The sequence below is a fragment of the Esox lucius genome, chromosome 24 (genome assembly GCF_011004845.1).
Source record: "Esox lucius isolate fEsoLuc1 chromosome 24, fEsoLuc1.pri, whole genome shotgun sequence".
Taxonomy (NCBI): Eukaryota; Metazoa; Chordata; class Actinopteri; order Esociformes; family Esocidae; genus Esox; species Esox lucius.
The window spans coordinates 23523367-23541595 of record NC_047592.1 but is presented as its reverse complement, the minus strand read 5'-3'; the positions used below and the strand labels follow the sequence as shown (position 1 = coordinate 23541595).

At 40.4% G+C, this 18229-nt stretch overlaps 1 protein-coding gene across 4 annotated transcripts in view; it reads right to left on the bottom strand.

Annotated features, from left to right (window-relative positions):
• Positions 1 to 88: 88 nt before the first annotated feature.
• gal3st4 (galactose-3-O-sulfotransferase 4) overlaps positions 89 to 18229 on the bottom strand; it is a 35338-nt gene continuing 17197 nt past the window's right edge. For 3 of the 4 annotated variants that reach the window (XM_020043587.3, XM_020043588.3, XM_034290684.1), the window contains 6 exons: positions 14027 to 14140; positions 6296 to 6446; positions 6038 to 6184; positions 5240 to 5360; positions 4772 to 4974; positions 89 to 4306 (listed from right to left, as the gene is read on the bottom strand). In XM_020043587.3, coding sequence (XP_019899146.1) covers positions 3551 to 4306; positions 4772 to 4974; positions 5240 to 5360; positions 6038 to 6184; positions 6296 to 6446; positions 14027 to 14140 — 1492 coding nt within the window. In that variant the 3' untranslated portion in view covers positions 89 to 3550. Of the gene's footprint in view, positions 4307 to 4771; positions 4975 to 5239; positions 5361 to 6037; positions 6185 to 6295; positions 6447 to 14026; positions 14141 to 16433; positions 17315 to 18229 lie in introns of those variants that run through there. The other variant, XM_010899187.5, reaches the window with a different exon arrangement.

Here is an 18229-nt window from a genome sequence, read left to right as displayed (position 1 = left end):
CTATTGTAAAACATAATAATGTGATCAATTTGCAACAATTGCAAGAGATTGCAATTTTTATTTCAATAGATAAGACACTCAAAGCCACTAGGATACACATGTTTTTGGCAGTAAAGATTTACTTTTATTTCATACAATTGAAAACAAACTGAAACCAATGAATGAATGCACACCAATTACAAGTTTCAAACCAAGTATAAACAACTTCAAGTAACAAAGAGATAGTGATACAATAAATATTACTTACGGTGTCTGCACAAGCACAGCTCCCAAGTATAATATAAGTCTATAATTTCCCCCAAGTCTCTATTCCCTCATTTTACCCTAGGACATATTTCTGTTGTTTATCCAAACAATTTCATTCAATCATGTTATCCATTCTATTTCTAATACTCTTTGGTGGAGGGACAATTTAAGTTCCATTTCATTGCTTAAAGACCATATTACCCACTTTCAAGAATGATCCACATTTATTTTTTATGGCAATGAGAAAAAAAAGGAAAAGAAAATGTTTCATGATTCCAGGTGAGTGTGCTTTGACTCAACATGAGACGAGAATAATTTATTTTAGCAGTGCGTGGTACCATTCATTCTCACATTGACATAATATATATAACATGGTTCCCATCAGGTGAGAATAGTGTAACAAGTCAATAGTGGAGAGGTCCTCAGAAAGGTACCACTGTCACAGTACCATAGCAATCCAGACAAGTGACAGGAATGCCTTGAAACCAGCCTTTGAGGCAGCCTTCAAAAATTATAATGAATCAAATCCATCCACAGTCGGTTAAATATCAGTCAGACTTTTTGAGGAACAAAATTTAACTTTCCTACAGTATTCTCAATAGGTACATTTGTACACTGGGCTACACCACTGCTTTTCTTGTGCTGAGTGTGTGTTGGTGAATTCCAGACGTTCTTTTCATGTGTTAATACTTCACAAGCGCATGGTAACTTAGGTCTTGTACCATTACATTTGTGTGTTTTATTTTCTAAGGCAAACAAATATTTTAATCGAAATGGTTGTCATTCCTGGATTTTACAGTGAATCGAATGTTTGCATCAGATTTTATAGCATGATTTGTAATAGCGTTTTCTTGAACATTCAACGTCTCCCTTTTCTCCTAAAACCATCATAAACCAAGAAGTAAAAAAAAAAATGAATAGAAGGATGAACAATTTAAATACAGTCGCAAAATGGGCTCAATGTTAAGACATCTGCCATAATCATAATTCATTTCAATGTAAGACATAAAGGCAGATAGATGCAGCCAAATCAATTGTAACTACCAAGTTCCCTAAGCATTTTCAAAACACTTGATAAAAATGAGAAAATTACCTTTCAGTTATGGATGTTTTAAGTGAATGTCTTGAATAAATCTTTACAACTCGCAATATGACATCAAACCAACAGTGTAGTGTAATTAAGAAGCAATAATTCAATGACTGCCACCCCTCACAACAGAAAGGCATAACAAAATTCACCTTTTAAAAACAACTCTAAGAGTATAGTGTCATTGTATGTATGTGTCATTGTGACTGGGAAAAACAATAGTTTCAGGTTTATGAACAATGAATTCACCGACTATGTTAAACATGCTCACAAACCAACCCAATTGTTCCCTCTAAAAGTTGCAGCCGAGTTCTGGGTCATGTTCAGTAGGTATGAAAATAGAACCCTATATCAAACAGAAATCACTGTTTTTAATTGGACAAATTCCAGCAGTACCTCTCCTTTTTCAATTTTCTTTCAGTAATTTTGTTAAGAACTGGGACAATAAACCAAAAGAAAAAAAGATCACAAAAAAGATCACAAATACCTTTGTGTGTTTTATACTGATTCTTTACAGCTAGCAGCTTTTTATTCAGTGGCATTGCTCTAGCCTGTTCCCAGATCAGGTGGTGCTTTACTTAAGTGTCTATTGAGTTTGAGTGCTGGGGTATATTTATTCCACCAAACAAATCATTTTAGTTGTGAAATGTTTTGCAAAAGAGAAAACATTTACTTTGCATACACTCTGCAATAAGACATAGAAGCGGTTGAGTTTACTGTTTAAATATGTTCTTTGCAAACAATCAGCTTAGTGTTGGTCAAAACACATGCATCGACATATTCTTCTTTCAGCCACTTATAATTTTTTCATTAAGACACGACTGGATGAGTTCTGTTTAAGAGTGTTTTTAAGTGTGTTAGTCGAAATGTTGTATTTTTTCCGAAACTTTCCCCCCCAATCTGAACAAACTGACAAATGTTCTACATAACGTTGAGCCACCAAAATCTTTAATTTGACCTAAGATCCCCAGACCTAGGAAGGTTTAAAAGGTAAAACACCTTCACACATACGATCCCATGCTAGTGTTACACCTACAGAGCAGTAGGCAATGTCTCTTTCTAGATTGGGCTAAATGGTCACCCGACACCACTAGCACTGGCAGGCCGAGACGTGCGAGAGTTAAATTTCAAGTTAGCTTCTATGATAAAGTATAGCATGTTAGTTGCATGTTAAATGCCCACATACAAGTGTGATGGCGATGCGTGTAATGTGTGCATGACAAGACAAGCTGCAGAATTCATGGCTCAAGTCGAATGCTCACATTGGAAAATACTGTGTAAGCAGTATTACTGGACCTGTGGGAAGCCGGACTGAAAAAGCAACACTAAACGATTCCGAGACATGCTATCCGTTTCCCCACAGTGTTTCAGCTCGGATATAACAAATTTCTGCTGTACGCTTTGATCCTTATCAAAGTACCATGTGTTTGAACTGAAGAGTTTAGTCTATCGCTCTCCTAACAACCATCTGGGAAAAATCACAGTTAGGCCTGTTGTGAGATTTGCAGCTCTCCATGGCTGGCCTCATATCACTGGAGAGTGGTGTTGCTCTAAATTGGAGGACTGGCTCATTTTAATAGCTGGATTTGAGTGAATGGAACGGATCGTGTTTTACATCACTGCTTTCCGGGCATTCCAGACACTATTCCCCACAATCACCTCCTCATGTGGGCTACAGTTTCTATACTTGGACACTGCAGTCACAGGGTAATGTCTCATTCCTGGTCTAGGTACCGTAGGCTGCATTCAAAACGTGTAACTTACATTGGGTGGGAAAAATTGTCAGTTTGTAGCTTCGGCTGGCTGCCTCTCTGGCTACTGTCATTTCATTCACCTTTTAGCATTCAAGAAAAGTAAAAGAAAATAAAATAAGTAAGTGATCGTGCAGGAGAATATTTAGAATGCAGGACCACCCACTGTAACCTTCTCAATCAGAAAAGCTCAATTTTGTACAACAGTTGGTGGCACTGAATGAAATGAAGCTCTGCGTCAAGTGGCATTTGAAAACGTCCAGAGGAACATGACATAAGCAGTCCCTAATCTAGTCATGAAGCTCATAAGAGCCAGAAGAACAAGAATGTACAATAAAGTGGAAGTGCAGCCGGGCTGGACGGGGAATGAGTCTTTTCACTTCTTTAGTCTTGTCAGTTATACTCACTAGTGGATGAGTCAGAAATCCTCAACAACTTCTCTAATCAGAGTATGCAAGATGGAAAACTATCTCACTCCTCCTCCTCCTCTCATAACTCCTCCTCCTCTTCTTATTCCTCCTCTGCCACCTCCTCCTAGCAATGTTTGGTTATTACTAGTACTACGAGACAACAGACTTCCGTCCCAGTCCCTCTCCTCCTCCCCTGTCCTCCCTACTCCCCCCCTCCCCCCCACCGCCAGCTCCCCTGTCCTGAGTTGCGAGGAGTCTTTCCTCACATGCCCCCCCCCAGCTGGGTTAGCCGCTGCCTGGGGTGCAGACCTGGGGAACTGCTTGTTATCCAGCAGGTCTTTATACTGGATCTCCGGCCGGATCATCCGTAGACAGGCCTGGCGGGTGGCGTTTCCCAGCCCAGGCTGGAGCTCATACCCCAGGATCTTCACCAAGCCGCTCTGGAAGGGACGGATGGTCTTGTCCCGAATGCGGGCAGCCTCAACGGGTCTCCCACCGTCCCTCAGGCAGACCCGGGCCATTACCTCTCGTCGGGTCCGAAGGAGGGTCACCTCCTGTTCCATCCTGGTTCTCCCAAAGCGGTCCACTTCTTCCCAGAAGGAGCGGTTGAAGGCCTGGTAGAGGTGCCAGTCCAAGGCGTTCCAGTCGCGGAGCTTTAGACGCTGGGCGTCCGTGAGAGACAGGGTGGGGGGCTGGGGAGCTGCCGCTTTGCCCACCCAGGAGCTGCCACCGCTGGGCTTTTGCTGACGAGCGTTGAGGCTGAAGGAGACGACGGCGTCCAGAGGCCAGCAGAGGGCGTGTCGAAGCAAGACCTGTGTTCATAAAGTGTGGATAAGTGGGCTGGTCTAGAAACAGGGTCACCTTGTCAAAGAAATCATATTCGTTGTACTGAAAAGGCAAAACTTCATAATGTGTCAGAATGCTGATATAGGATCTGGTAATCTAATCACTATGTTAGAAATTATCCTAGAACCAGGCCAGACCAGGTCTGGGCTTAATCATATTCCTGGTATGTTAAAGGAACAACTGATCCTAGATCAGCACCCTGCTCTGAGATAGGAAACCTACCAGTGCAAGAAAGTATAAAAATATATGCCCTCAGTAAGTCCTTCTGAACAGAAATTACTTTATATTACATACTTGTTTTGAATGTCCCCAGAGCCTGTTTTTAGGAAGGGGTTTCAAAGTGAGAGTACTAAACTAGGATCAGATCCAAACTAAACTAAAATGTATAAACTTTGTCTAAAAGATGTTATTATTGTTATCATAGTATATACCATTGACTGGTCAAAGTACTCAGAGACTAGGATGAGTTTGAATGCGTGTCGAATGGACTCCTCGCCGCGCCGGGCCAGCTGGGTCGAAAAGTTGGCATTGTGGTCGAGGCCGAAGTCAAACCAGAGCAGGTTGCGTGCATAGTGGTTGTTACGGAGACGAGGGTCGTAGTATTTCCTGGGGTTGTCCGCAAAGTCACCCAGGCCTATAAGATTAGATTACAGTTACTTTTAAATTTGTTTAAGATTATATGAAATAACACCAAGAAAACATTATTGTCCTAAATGAGGCAATTCATTTTTGGAAACAGCGTCGATGTATATAAAGTACAGATTTTCAGGAGACACATTAAACTCCTAAACTAAATGTATACTCAAGAAGTTTCTTTTAAGACTTGGACTAGACTTAAAGTGTGTCTAGGATTTCAGCCCACAAAGAATCAGAGCTGATAGATTGGCTTCAGGATTTACCTTTAGCCTTTTTAAAAGCAGGGGCGACAGATTTGTAGTAGGCATAGGACGACTCAGCCAGCGCTACGGGGTCACGCACGATAGAGAAGTAGAATGTGTCCGCCGGCATTACCTTCTCAACCTGGAGGACGGTGGACAATAGGTCAGTGTTGGAATGTATAGAGAACGATTGACGCCGTTGTCAAACTGTTTAGATTTTACTGAATCTTGTCAACAGTAACAGAGAAAACAAAAATGAAACCAATCTACACTACTGAGTTATAGCCTCTGGCCATTCAATGTTTCAGTCTTTGACTTCTGGCTGCTCCTGTTGTCTGTCAATTCATTCAACCGTGCCCACAAATCACTGTCAGCTAAGAACCAAAAAGATGCAGGGAAATTCCTCAATCTGTTTGAAAAGCTCACCTAAAACTCACTCTCTGTCATATTAAACAACAGAAATGAGTCAACAAAACATATGGAAACCTTCCAAACCTACAAAAGCATCAGTTCCATGCAAATAATGAATCAATGTTATGTTAATGCACAAGAACATTAAAAGGAATCCCCTTTGATTCTCCTCCCTTGAGTTCTGTTCTGCTTTAGTTGGTTCTCTACTGTTTGGAATCTGCTATAAATAATAGTCCAACATGTAAATATTGAACACAAACACATTCAAAAACATTTAAACACATACATTTGGGGTTGGAGTCAACAATCAAATTCACCTCATGTCCTGTCCTGTGTGTGTTGACTTCTTTACTAACACAAATCCTTTAAACGTAATCCAACTTGACCAATGGGGACATTGTGACATACCTCTGGTTTGTAGAACCTCATGTGGTTTCCCATGATGCCGTACTCTATCACGTGGGGGCCCCTGTAACCTTTGACCCTGTGAGCATTGAAGGGGAGTGGGTAGCCGAACTGGTAACCCATAGGCAGGGCAAAGTGCAGATCACTCTCCTAGACAAAGAAACAAAACCTCTACATAAGGTTTACTGTATTTTCCTTTTGGTCACAGATCAATGCTCTTTAACAGTATGGAAATGTCTCTGGAAGCCGAGACGAGCTTACCTCTCCATATCGGTACAGCATGTTAAGGACTGTGCTGCTGGCTGTTTTGTGGGTCTTTAGGAACATGACATGGGTATGGGGCCGACAGGAGCCCAAAGAAGGGCCCTGGCCGTCGGGCGAAAACAGTGACCGCGACCTGTCCTGCTGGAGGCTGTACAAGACAAAGGATGATAAAATTAGGGAATGAAGTATGGGGGTTGTGGTTTATGGCCAATATACCATGGCTATGAGGTGTCCTTGGGCACAACATGTTGTGAAGTGCCTGGATACAGCCCTTGCAATATGAGCAGTAAAGCAGTAAATTAATGTGATGTAATACCTTTGGTATAACTCATATACCGCAGCTTTTAACCAGTCAGCATTCAGGATTCAAACCACCAGGTTAATTTAAATATGAATAAAATCAACATGGTATCGATACTAAAATCATTGGACCACTTTAAAGAGATTTCTCTTTTTCTTTTCATACACAAATAAACACTAACCAAATAAATGGCTTTCACTTTCAGGTGCTTATACGATTTTCACAGAAAACACATCGTAAGTTGCTGATGGGCCGAGTGGATACATGGCGGAAACAATTATGTCCGCAGTTTGGAATTGCTTAAAACTTAAAACAGCCACTAGTAGTAAAACTAGTAGTTGCAAATGTTGGAAAGCAAGTGTTTCAAGGAATGACAGTGGAGAAGCTTAGTATTGCCAGCTAAAACTAGCTAATTTGGCTAACGATGACTGATGATAGCTAACTCCAGCTAGTTTACACCAGGCTAACTGAAAATACATCTGTTCTTATTAATAGTGGGGAGAACAAGTATTTGATACACTGCCGATTTTGCCGGTTTTCCCACTTACAAAGCATGTAGAAGTCTGTAATTCTTATCATAGGTACTCTTCAACTGTGAGAGACGGAATCTAAAACAAAAATCCAGTAAATCACATTGTATGATTTTTAAGTAATTAATTTGCATTTTATTGCATGACATAGGTACATCAGAAAAGCAGAACTTAATATTTGGTACAGAAACCTTTGTTTGCAATTACAGAAATCATACGTTTCCTGTAGTTCTTGACCAGGTTTGCACACACTGCAGCAGGGATTTTGGCGCACTCCTCCATCCAGATCCTTCAGGTTTCAGGGCTGTCACTGGGCAATACGGACTTTAAGCTCCCTCAGGTCTGGAGACTGGCTAGGCCACTCTGGGACCTTGAGATTCTTCTTACGGAGCCACTCATTAGTTGCCCTGGCTGTGTGTTTCGGGTCGTTGTCATGCTGGAAGACCCAGCCACGACCCATCTTCAATGCTCTTACTAAGGGGAGGAGGTTGTTGGCCAAGATCTCGCGATACATGGCCCCATCCATCCTCCCCTCAATACGGTGCAGTCGTCCTGTCCCCTTTGCAGAAAAGCATCCCCAAAGAATTATGTTTCCACCTCCATGCTTCACGGTTGGGATGGTGTTCTTGGGGTTGTACTCCTCCTCCTTCTTCTTCCTCCAAACACGGCGAGTGGAGTTTAGACCAAAAAGCTCTATTTTTGTCTCATCAGACCACATGACCTTCTCCCATTCCTCCTCTGGATCATCCAGATGGTCATTGGCAAACTTCAGACGGGCCTGGACATGCGCTGGCTTGAGCAGGGGGACCTAGCGTGCGCTGCAGGATTTGAATCCATTACGGCGTAATGTGTTACTAATGGTTTTCTTTGAGACTGTGGTCCCAGCTCTCTTCAGGTCATTGACCAGGTCCTGCCGTGTAGTTCTGGGCTGATCCCTCACTTTCCTTATGATCATTGATGCCACACGAGGTGATATCTTGCATGGAGCCCCAGACCAAGGGAGATTGACTGTCATCTTTAACTTCTTCCATTTTCGAATAATTGCGCCAACAGTTGTTGCCTTCTCACCAAGCTGCTTGCCTATTGTCCTGTAGCCCACCCCAGTCTTGTGCAGGTTTACAATTTTATCCCTGATGTCCTTACACAGCTCTCTGGTCTTGGCCATTGTGGAGTGGTTGGAGTCTGTTTGATTGAGTGTGTGGACAGGTGTCTTTTATATAGGTAACAAGAAAAACTAACAGGTCTGTGAGAGCCGGAATTCTTACTGGTTGGTAGGTGATCAAATACTTATGTCATGCAATAAAATGCTAATTAATTATTTAAAAATCATACAATGTGATTTTCTTGATTTCAACTTCAACACTTCAACACACTTCAACACACTTCAACTTCTCAGTTGAAGTGTACCTATGATAAAAAATTACAGACCTCTACATGCTTTGTAAGTAGGAAAACCTGCAAAATCGGCAGTATATCAAATACTTGTTCTCCCCACTGTATCAAGCCTACCTGTTTGGTGTTGTAAAGCCTTGCCTTTTATTTTATTTTTCAAAGTACCACTTTGATCAAGCTGTGATTGGATGTCAACAAGTTAAACGAGCCAATTCACATGGCATTTTATGATTTTAACCATATACCAATAAGAAAATGCTTGTATAAACTGTATAAAAGGCCTAGGCCAGTAGTTTTAATTGCAATTACTTATTTGTCCTATACATATCCACTTTCCCATTCTACATTAACAAGCTTCCACAAATTTGTAGTGTGTTTGAAAATATTGTAATAAGTTTTGATATTGTTAAAATGGTGTAAGTTTTATAATCTTAAATATTGAGAAAGTTGTTAATAAAACATTGTAGGACAAATTATGGCAATCATTGGCACATCTACAAAATAATGTCAATATCAGATTGGTACAAGGTATCAGCAGATACTGGCAGTTTAGAAACGGTATCAACAGTGCATCCCTGAATAACGCTATTGATAGGGATTTTTATTTGTATTTAAATATCCTTGTAATATTCTGTGTAAGATCAGGCAAATCTTTTCTACAAACATGGTGAATTATCAGCACTGGACAGTTTCTGTGTAATGACAGCATTCGCCACAACCAAACGAAAATCAATTTTGGTTTGCTGGGAAGTCATGTAGCAGAAGCTTTCCATTTGGAATGGCAGTCCGTAATTTAATGAAAGCTTTAGATTTATAAAATGTTTCAGTAAAGGCCTACACAAGTGCTTAACAAACAGCAAGACATTAAACAAGTTTTCCTTTTAGCAGCAATGGACAATCTGTAGATATGGATAAGAGAGCAAGACAAAGAATGTAACAGCACAGAGAAAAAGTACTCCCTGAAGTTGTGTGTTAGTGTGTAGCCAACATTAGAGTCCCAGTATCCAGCACCAAGGCCCCTTAAACTTTTGTTTATTTGGATCCCCATTAGTTCCTACTAAAGCAGCAGCTTCTTTTCCTTTAAGGTGTATCCCAATTCGTCTATTCACATTTTTTTTCATGGTATGAGAAAATTATATTCCTATTATCAAAGCCGAAATGCACAATGTATTCTACTTGGCTCAGGGCCCTACACACACAAAACAAACATGTTTTATCAAGAGGTTTGACAACAACGTTTATTTGGCTGGTAAAGTTTTTTTCAAAGGTTCAATAAAGAACTGTGAAGAAGGGCTTGAAAGGGGCACAGTGGTCTCAGGCACTCAACTGCAGTCTTTGAACTGCGTCCTTGCAGCTTATGTTCTTATCCAGGTCACGGCATTACTGACTGTGTCTGGGATTCAAACAAATAGAGGTGAAAAATTGGCTCTGCAACATCCAGATTGGCAGCATTGTCTGACAAGTTTTCTTTGTCTTATCAGGCTTTTGCAACTCCTTGTGGTAAGTCAGCTGGCTGCAAGCTTGACTATGGCTATTAGCCTAAGGAGTGCTCTATCCCAAGTGTGTCGGTTAAGACCTATTTCGTGTTTTAACAAGCAGTGTGAAGACAAACAGAGCATAGTAAGATGTTTGAAAGACATATCCACATGTCTTATAAGCCCGCTTTGAGTAGCTGTGACTAGGACCCATATTGAACACAAAAAAATGTAAGTGATAAAATGTCCCATGTGGTATGCTTTTAACAGAAAGTACTCCATTTAACCCAAGAGGGTTCAAGATTACAATTCCTTGAAATCCTTGTGTGTTGTGTTAATTGACAGGTTTAGTCAGGTATGGTTTGCGGATGACAGAATGGATGAATTATTTAACCATTCTTAATTTGTACAATTCATTGACTGGAATCCATCACTGTCCAGTCATATGGTGTAACACAACATTTAAACTGGAATGACAGTCACTCACACAAAGAGCAGTGAGCAAACATACAATAATCTAATGAACCAATAATTAATCCAAACAACTATTTTCTTAACAGTAATGAATCATTGAATGGCTAAATAGGTTTGCTCAGTGTTATCTAGTCACATAGAATCACAAGCCTTTCTAAAGAAACTGATGAATCGTTTAGTGTTTCCCTATGTTGATTTAGCAACACCAGGTCTCTGCTGGGAAATGGTGGCTGCCACTCAGCTCCAATGAAAAACGTATGATGTACTGTGATGATTACAAGAAAGACCCATTGAAACAGCTAAATATTGTCTTTGCGTTCAAGAGGCAGGCCTTTGAAATGTCCATAACCACGATAACCCTGCCACCATTAATGGAAAAAACACTGCCTTTTTATTTTAGTATGTATTAGCAACCCCAAAAAATGGTATCTTAAAAAACACAATTGGTCATTTTAAAGTAGTTATAATTAGTTAATATATTTACCGCATTACTGATTCAAGGGAATCAATAAAATCACATATTTCTCCAAATCACGAAATATACTTTATATTTGCAAAGGATTGTACAAAAGACTGGGAATTTACATGCTGCTTCTTTGCTTCTATTAGTTAGTTTAAAAAGATAACGATTTAGTAAAAAGACATTAGGACTGTCCTCAACTAAGATTTGTTTTTATCAACTGAGATTCCATGCATCTCTCAACCAGTACTAATGTAAATCATCAATTTCCTTTCTTGATAAAAAAGACACACCCTATAAGTTTTAATACATTCATCGAAATCCAAACAGAACCTGCAGTGGCCATCTCAGTTCAATTCCATTGACATAAGCATAAAAAATAAACAGGTTTCTCTAAGCAAAATATATTGGCATAAAAGAATGTAGTTTTCCCATAGTTTAAAAGAAATATACACTGATGAGCCAAAACATTATGACCACTCACGGGTGAAGCAAATAACGTTGATCACCTCCAAACAAGAGCACATGTCAAGATCTGGGTAGATCAGATGGTAAGTGAAGAATCAGTTCTCATAGTCAATGTGTTGGATGCAGGAGAAATGGGCAGGAGTAAAGACTTGTTTTGGCCAGACGACTGGGTCAGAGCATCTCTAAAATGGCAAGGCTTGTGAGGTGGTCCTGGTCTACAGTGGTGAATACCTAAAGACAGTGGTTTGAGGAGGGGCAAACCACAATTCAGCGACAAGGTGTTAGGCGCCCAAGGCTCATCGATGCACAAGGGCAACAAAGGCTGTCCTGTCTGGTCCAAATCGACAAGACTACTGAGGCACAAGTCACAGAAAATGTTAATGATGGTTATGGGAGGGATGTGTCACAACACACAGTGCATCGCATCCAGGTGCATATGGGGCTGCATAGCTGCTAGGGGTGTTACGATATGCAAAAGTCATGGTTCGGTACGTACTGAAAATTATATGTCACGGTTCGGTACGATTTCGGTACAGGGAAAAAAGACACGCAAAACATAACATTGCTTTTAATTTATCATGAAGTTATAAACTTTGCCCATTGCCACTGAATTCAAAGCTGCACTAGGCAGGATGTTTTTCAGTTAAAAAAACAACTACAGCATTTTACAATTACTCACCTATCAGAAAGCGGTTCTGCAACAATGCCCGATAGAGAACGAAGTGCCAAATAATATGAAAAATAGAATTACCTGTTACAGAAAAAGAGCTAACTCAGAGTTAAATGTTATAGTTATTCTTGATAACGTTATCTTGGGGTTCTTGGCTGCTAGCTATTTTTGAGCTAGTCTAAGTCTTCTTTCACTTTTTCGTAGTGTACTTTCACCGTTTTTGTAGTGTATGCTGTAGTAGACAAGGGAGGAACTGACAGTTTGTCATCCTAGTCTATAGCTGCCATTATAGTTTATTACAGTAAGCTCCCTATGGCGTACTTATGCTATATATATCATCCAGGTAAAATGCATGTTCCAGGTAAAATGCGCCTCGGGACGAAAGCCCACTTCACAGAAGGCAATTGGCTGGAACAGAATTGGCTGAAAAGTATTGCGATACTCGTGTGCAATTTCAAAAACACTGACGCGATTTTCAGCTCCAAAAAAGATGAATGATACGCGTTTCACGCGAGTCAACGGGCATGCATCGTACGTCCTTAATTGTTTTTCTTGCGGGTGCTGTAGGTATTTTTGTAGATTACTTAAATACCTAGACTAAATTTGTTTAAATACTATGTTAGTTTGAGGTAACACAGCAACTGCTAGCGAAGGCGTCTACTTCAAGTTAGCGAGTGGCACCATATTGTCCCACATACACAACAGCATTATTAAAAGTATCGGCTTCAATGTCAGTGCCTACAAACTTAATATGGAAGAAAATATGGAAGAAATGTGCATTGCAAACGCCATTAAATGAGCAGTTAAACGAATAGATCGACACAGGATGCACCTTCAAATTGGTACTAAGTGTAAAATAGAGAACACTGAACTTAAACTCAGGTTTTATTCAGTTTAACAGCACTACTTAGGCTATTATCTCTATTTTTAAGTGAGATTATCTACACTGTTTAAACACTTTTGAAAATCGCAAATCATTACTGTAATTGCAATGTTTGTCAAGAAATTGTGATTCAATATTTTATCCAAATCTTGCATTCCTAGTCCGATGAAACTAAAATGTAGCTATTTTATGCAACCAGGTTATTGTGAAATCAAAGATTTCAGTTTGTTTTTCAATTGAATTTTTCACGTTATAGGTCACATTAAAGGTGGAAAGGTTCTCACTTATCTTTGATTTATATTTGTCTCACTCTTTTACATCACAAAAACCTGGCATTTTATCAGGGGTGTGTAGACTTTTTATATCCACTGTAAAAAACAAAAAATTCATTAAGTCTTTGGAAGTATTTTTTGCACCTCCTATCTTGACAACTCCTATCTCTGTTTTGTGGATTATTTAAAATGTTCAGACATTTCAATTATTTTACACAGAAAAGTACACTTCTATATTAGTATTAAGCTGCTGGTTGTTCCAGGAGTTGTAATGAATCACAGAAAATACATTTTGAAACCTTCAGGCAAAATGATGTTAAATCCTAGATTTACAACTTTGGTAGAGACAAAAAGATTGAGCAATGTGCTCAACACTGGCGGCAAACGGGGTTAAGATGGCAAATAATCAAATGCATATATTCATGTTCACCATAAAAACACTTTTTAGAAGTGATCGAATTCTAGAGTAGACGTGATTTGAAACACATCAGTGTGATTAAGCTTTAGTGAGAGAAAACACTAAAAAAGTAAAGTCATTCTGCAATAAGTACAGCTGAAAGTGAATCCATTGTAATCAAGCATTTTAAATGTAAGCCTTATAAGCCTGCAAGACAATAGTAATCTAGATTAACCAGTAGCTTGTACGCGCCCACATAGGGAAAATGAAGCATCACTAAACAAACACATACTGATCTCACATTTGTTTGTGCTATCTTGCTCCAATGCTCAATGTCAACCAGAAGCTGGCAAACTACAGACTTGACTAATCTGGGCTCAGGGTAGGTTAAGGTGTAGAACCAGACCTTTTGTTGAAGATGACCCCAAGCAGCTGTCCAGCAAATGCAATAGCCACAAACACCAGCAGGGCCTTCCAGAGCCACATGGGCCCCACCCGAAAGCACCCCAACCGCATCCTCCTGAAAGGAAAAGGGGGGGCGTTATTATTGTGGTTGACATCTCCTGTGTGTGTGTGAGAGAATGAGTCACCGCGTAAATATATCACATCAAATTAATATGAGGGTTAGGCTCAGAGCAACTTAGGGCCCTGTCACATCCTCCTAAATTGGGGAGGGAGAAAGAGAAGACGAGAGAAAGAGCAAGGGAGGGAAAACAGGGAGAAGTGAAAGAGAGACAGACAGACAGAGACAGAGCGAGGTATAAAGCAAGGGAGGCTGAGCTACATGGGGCACAAAGAGAAGACCTTAGGGTTATGATGACCAGTGAAAAGCACCAGTGTCAGTCAGCATGTACAGAAGACACACAGGATGGGTCGTCCTCTGAGGTCAGCAAGCACAGTGTGTAAACAGAGCAAGGAATTACATACCACAAGTCTACAGATTCATATATTACATACCACAAGTCTACAGATTCATATATTACATACCACAAGTCTACAGATTCATTTATTACATACCACAACTCTACTCTATTTGACACGAGAACAGTTCTCCCACTATTGCAAAAGTAGGCTAACTACGTTTAAAATCAGGGTATCATGTGTCAGACGTCTTAAAGTATCACCCATCAACATTAGCAGGAACTGCTTGAGTGCAAGGCCATAATTACAATACATCCCCCCCAATATTCAGATATGCTCAAAATGTCCCCCCCAATATATTGATGTATAAATTATAAATAAAATAAAAATGTGCTATGCTACGACAGGCAAAAATAATAATGTTATTACTACTGGTTCTAGTTTTGCGGTTTACTGCAGTTCTGCGTGTAGTTTGTTCAAGTGTTGTTGCCGTACCACAGCAGAAGCCTTCGGTCGATTGCTGTTTGTAGGTACAATCTATGAGAAACACTGTATTCTCTTATTACTTTCAAATGTATTATAAAGTGGAAAACTAAAATGTAATATGAATGTTATGTATATCTTCCTGTCGATTGTGATAATTTTAATTGTTAGTAATCCATTCCTGAACATCATGGCAAGAAACTTGTTTACTGATATTTCTTTCTTGTTCACTCTGGTGCGTTCAGAGTAAAGAAAGAGAGGGAGAGATGTTATGAGGATGCCAACAGGGCAGGGAGAGCAGGTGACATGGAGGTGAGTGAGAAAAGGAGCGAATATTGATGACCGACCTGATATTGCCATGTTAATGTTGGCACAGGTACCACTAAGGTTAGGTTTAGGCACAGGTACCACTAAGGTTAGGTTTAGGCACAGGTACCACTAAGGTTAGGTTTAGGCACAGGTGTCTCTGAGATTAGGGGTTAGATCAAAGGAAGGGGGGTGGGGGAATATTCTGTCTTTGGACTGGGGTAACCAACTAACTATAGGTCAGTTGCAATGATGGTCCTGGAGAAACATTAATTATGATGTTTTTGGAACAATACCAACACAGTCATATCAGATTGTCTGAATATTGTATAAACATTTAAAACATGTTTGAATGTTTTTCTTGGGGGACCACAGACCCCAGGCTGATTTGGTCGCCCCCAATGTTGACTCCTTGGCTACCGCCTTGCTTGAGTGTTACTGTAATGATTTCACTGCACGAACAATGTCGTCATGGACAGAATCGTTGGTTCGCATACGTTTTGCATGGAGAATTTAAACAAATTAAATACTCTTCCTGTTACCAAAATAATTTGCATTGTCCTGCGAGATAGCATGATACAATTGTAGCCTACAATGTTTAGGCAAAGTAGCCAAATAACCAACCGCACCTTTTCTGCTCTGCATTGATTTATCGCTATAATACAACAATAATAAAACGAAGATTTGGGGGCGTGTAACCTACTTTACGGAAATGTTCTCAGATGTTTAATCAAGCAAAGGCTGATTAAATGTTCGGGCGTATATGTTGCGAAGACGCAATAACACCAATAAGATCAAAACAGCGCTGACTGAAAATGTATCTTACTATCCAGAACATAGCATTCACAGGCAGAGACAAAGCAATTCTCACACAACCCAAGATAATAAGTAGCGAAAGGAAGGCAAGAGAATTCCTACGTAAAGTTTGGGAGAAGCAAGCATACAAATTCCATAAGGTAATGTTCAATTAAAACCAGGCCGTAGAAAAAGACATAATCGACCGAACGATGAGGCCTTTGTTAGGTCGCCCCTTTTAAGAGCTATGCAGAGTGTCAAAACAACCGTTGTCTGTCGCTATCAATCTCAGCTTCTGCTTATATCAGAAAGACCCAGTCCCCGGCGCTGATTCAAACGCAACACGTCCTGGTCCCGACTGTTCTTACCTTGCTCTCCGTTTGAAAACCATGATAGAACCGGGCTGGTATCGGTGTCCGTGGTGTGGTGCAGCGCTTGGCGACAGCAGCAGCCACCGTGCATCTCGGAGGCTCGAGCCTTGACCGTACCTTTACCGAAAAATCCAACGACGAAGGTGACTATAATCAAGCCACTGCGAGATAGTCGGACGAGTACTACTGTCTTCTATATAAAGCGGAGATTTGCTTCACGATTGTAGGTTGATAAGTGACGCCCTCTTTGTGTTGCTGGTCAAGCGGCATTCGTTTTTATTATTTATCCCGTCTCCTTGTTTGCTGGCTGCTCCTTCAGGGATCCGGACAGAATACAACATATTTGGACAGAAGGAGGGGTTGGTTTTGTGTGTGTAGCCTCTGTGCACTGCAGGGGGAGTCAGTACGAGATGAGAGGAGACACAAACACAGACTGCTGTGTCTTGAGAGTCGGTCGCGCTCTGACGTCATGAATCTAGGCTCGGTTCGTTGCTCTGATGATGCTGACAGAATGCATCCAGGCGCAGAGCAGAGACCCGACAGAACGCGGGGCTGACCCTGTCTGAACTTCACTTGAGGTGACAGGATAAACACTACCACCACCTGATACTCAAACGGATACTCAACTGCATTAGAATACCGGTAATATAACCCAAACAGCTTACTATAGTGTCTGTTTTTGGGGGGAACGGGACGCTTTTTGGAATCAGAGGTGCCATGATACTCTGTGGAAAATACATTTGCACAAATTAGATCCCTCATCCAATTAATATATCGGATAAATAAAAAAAAAACTAAACAATATTCAATTTCCGGAGACTCTTCTTGGGACATGGCTGCGTTCAATATTTTGGCGATATGGATCTTGAACTAAAACCTGCACCGAAAGATCAGTAGACGTTGAAAAACGGGGAGGGGTTGTGGGTTAAGTAAGGCTTTCAGCACGACCCCTCCCTACTAAAACGTCACTACATGGGCGGATTCGTTGTACATGGCTAATGTGCGCATCTGTCGATACATGAAATCTCCACCAACCCGGGGCACCGTCCCCTTGTACAGCAAACTCATGCATTCGTCAACATAAACTTCACCACACCCGCCAAATAGAAGCAGTATACGAAAAGTCTGTTTCAGAACATACATGGTTCATGAATAATATGCACATATATACTATAAAATCTATCATCTACCTATGTCATCTATATACAGTACCAGTCAAAAGTTTGTAAACACAGAGACTACTCATACCAGGGCATATCTTTAGGTTTGCTATTTTCAACATTGTAGAATAATACTGAAGACCACAAAACTATGAAATAACACATATGTAATCATATAGTAACTGAAAAAGTGTTAAACAAATGAAATACATTTGTTTACATTAACGTTTAAAAGTTTGGGGCCACATAGTCATTTCTTTGTTTTCCATGACAACATACAATAAATTAATTTGAATAGGAAATATAGCAAATGTATAGGAAATATAGGCACTGACAAGGTTACAAATATTTGTAACTGAAGTAATGTGTCCTTCAAACTTTGCTTTCATCAAATAATCCTCCATTAGCAGCAATTACAGCCTTGCAGACCTTTGGCATTCTTGTTGTTTTTTGGGTAATCTGAAGAGATTTCACCCCATGCATCCTGAAGCACCTCCCACAAGTTGGATTGGCTTGATGGGCACTTCTTACTTACCATACGATCAAGCTGCTCCCACAACAGCTCAGTTGGGATGAGATCCAGTGAATGTGCTGGCCACTCCATTATAGACAGAATACCAGCTGACTGCTTCT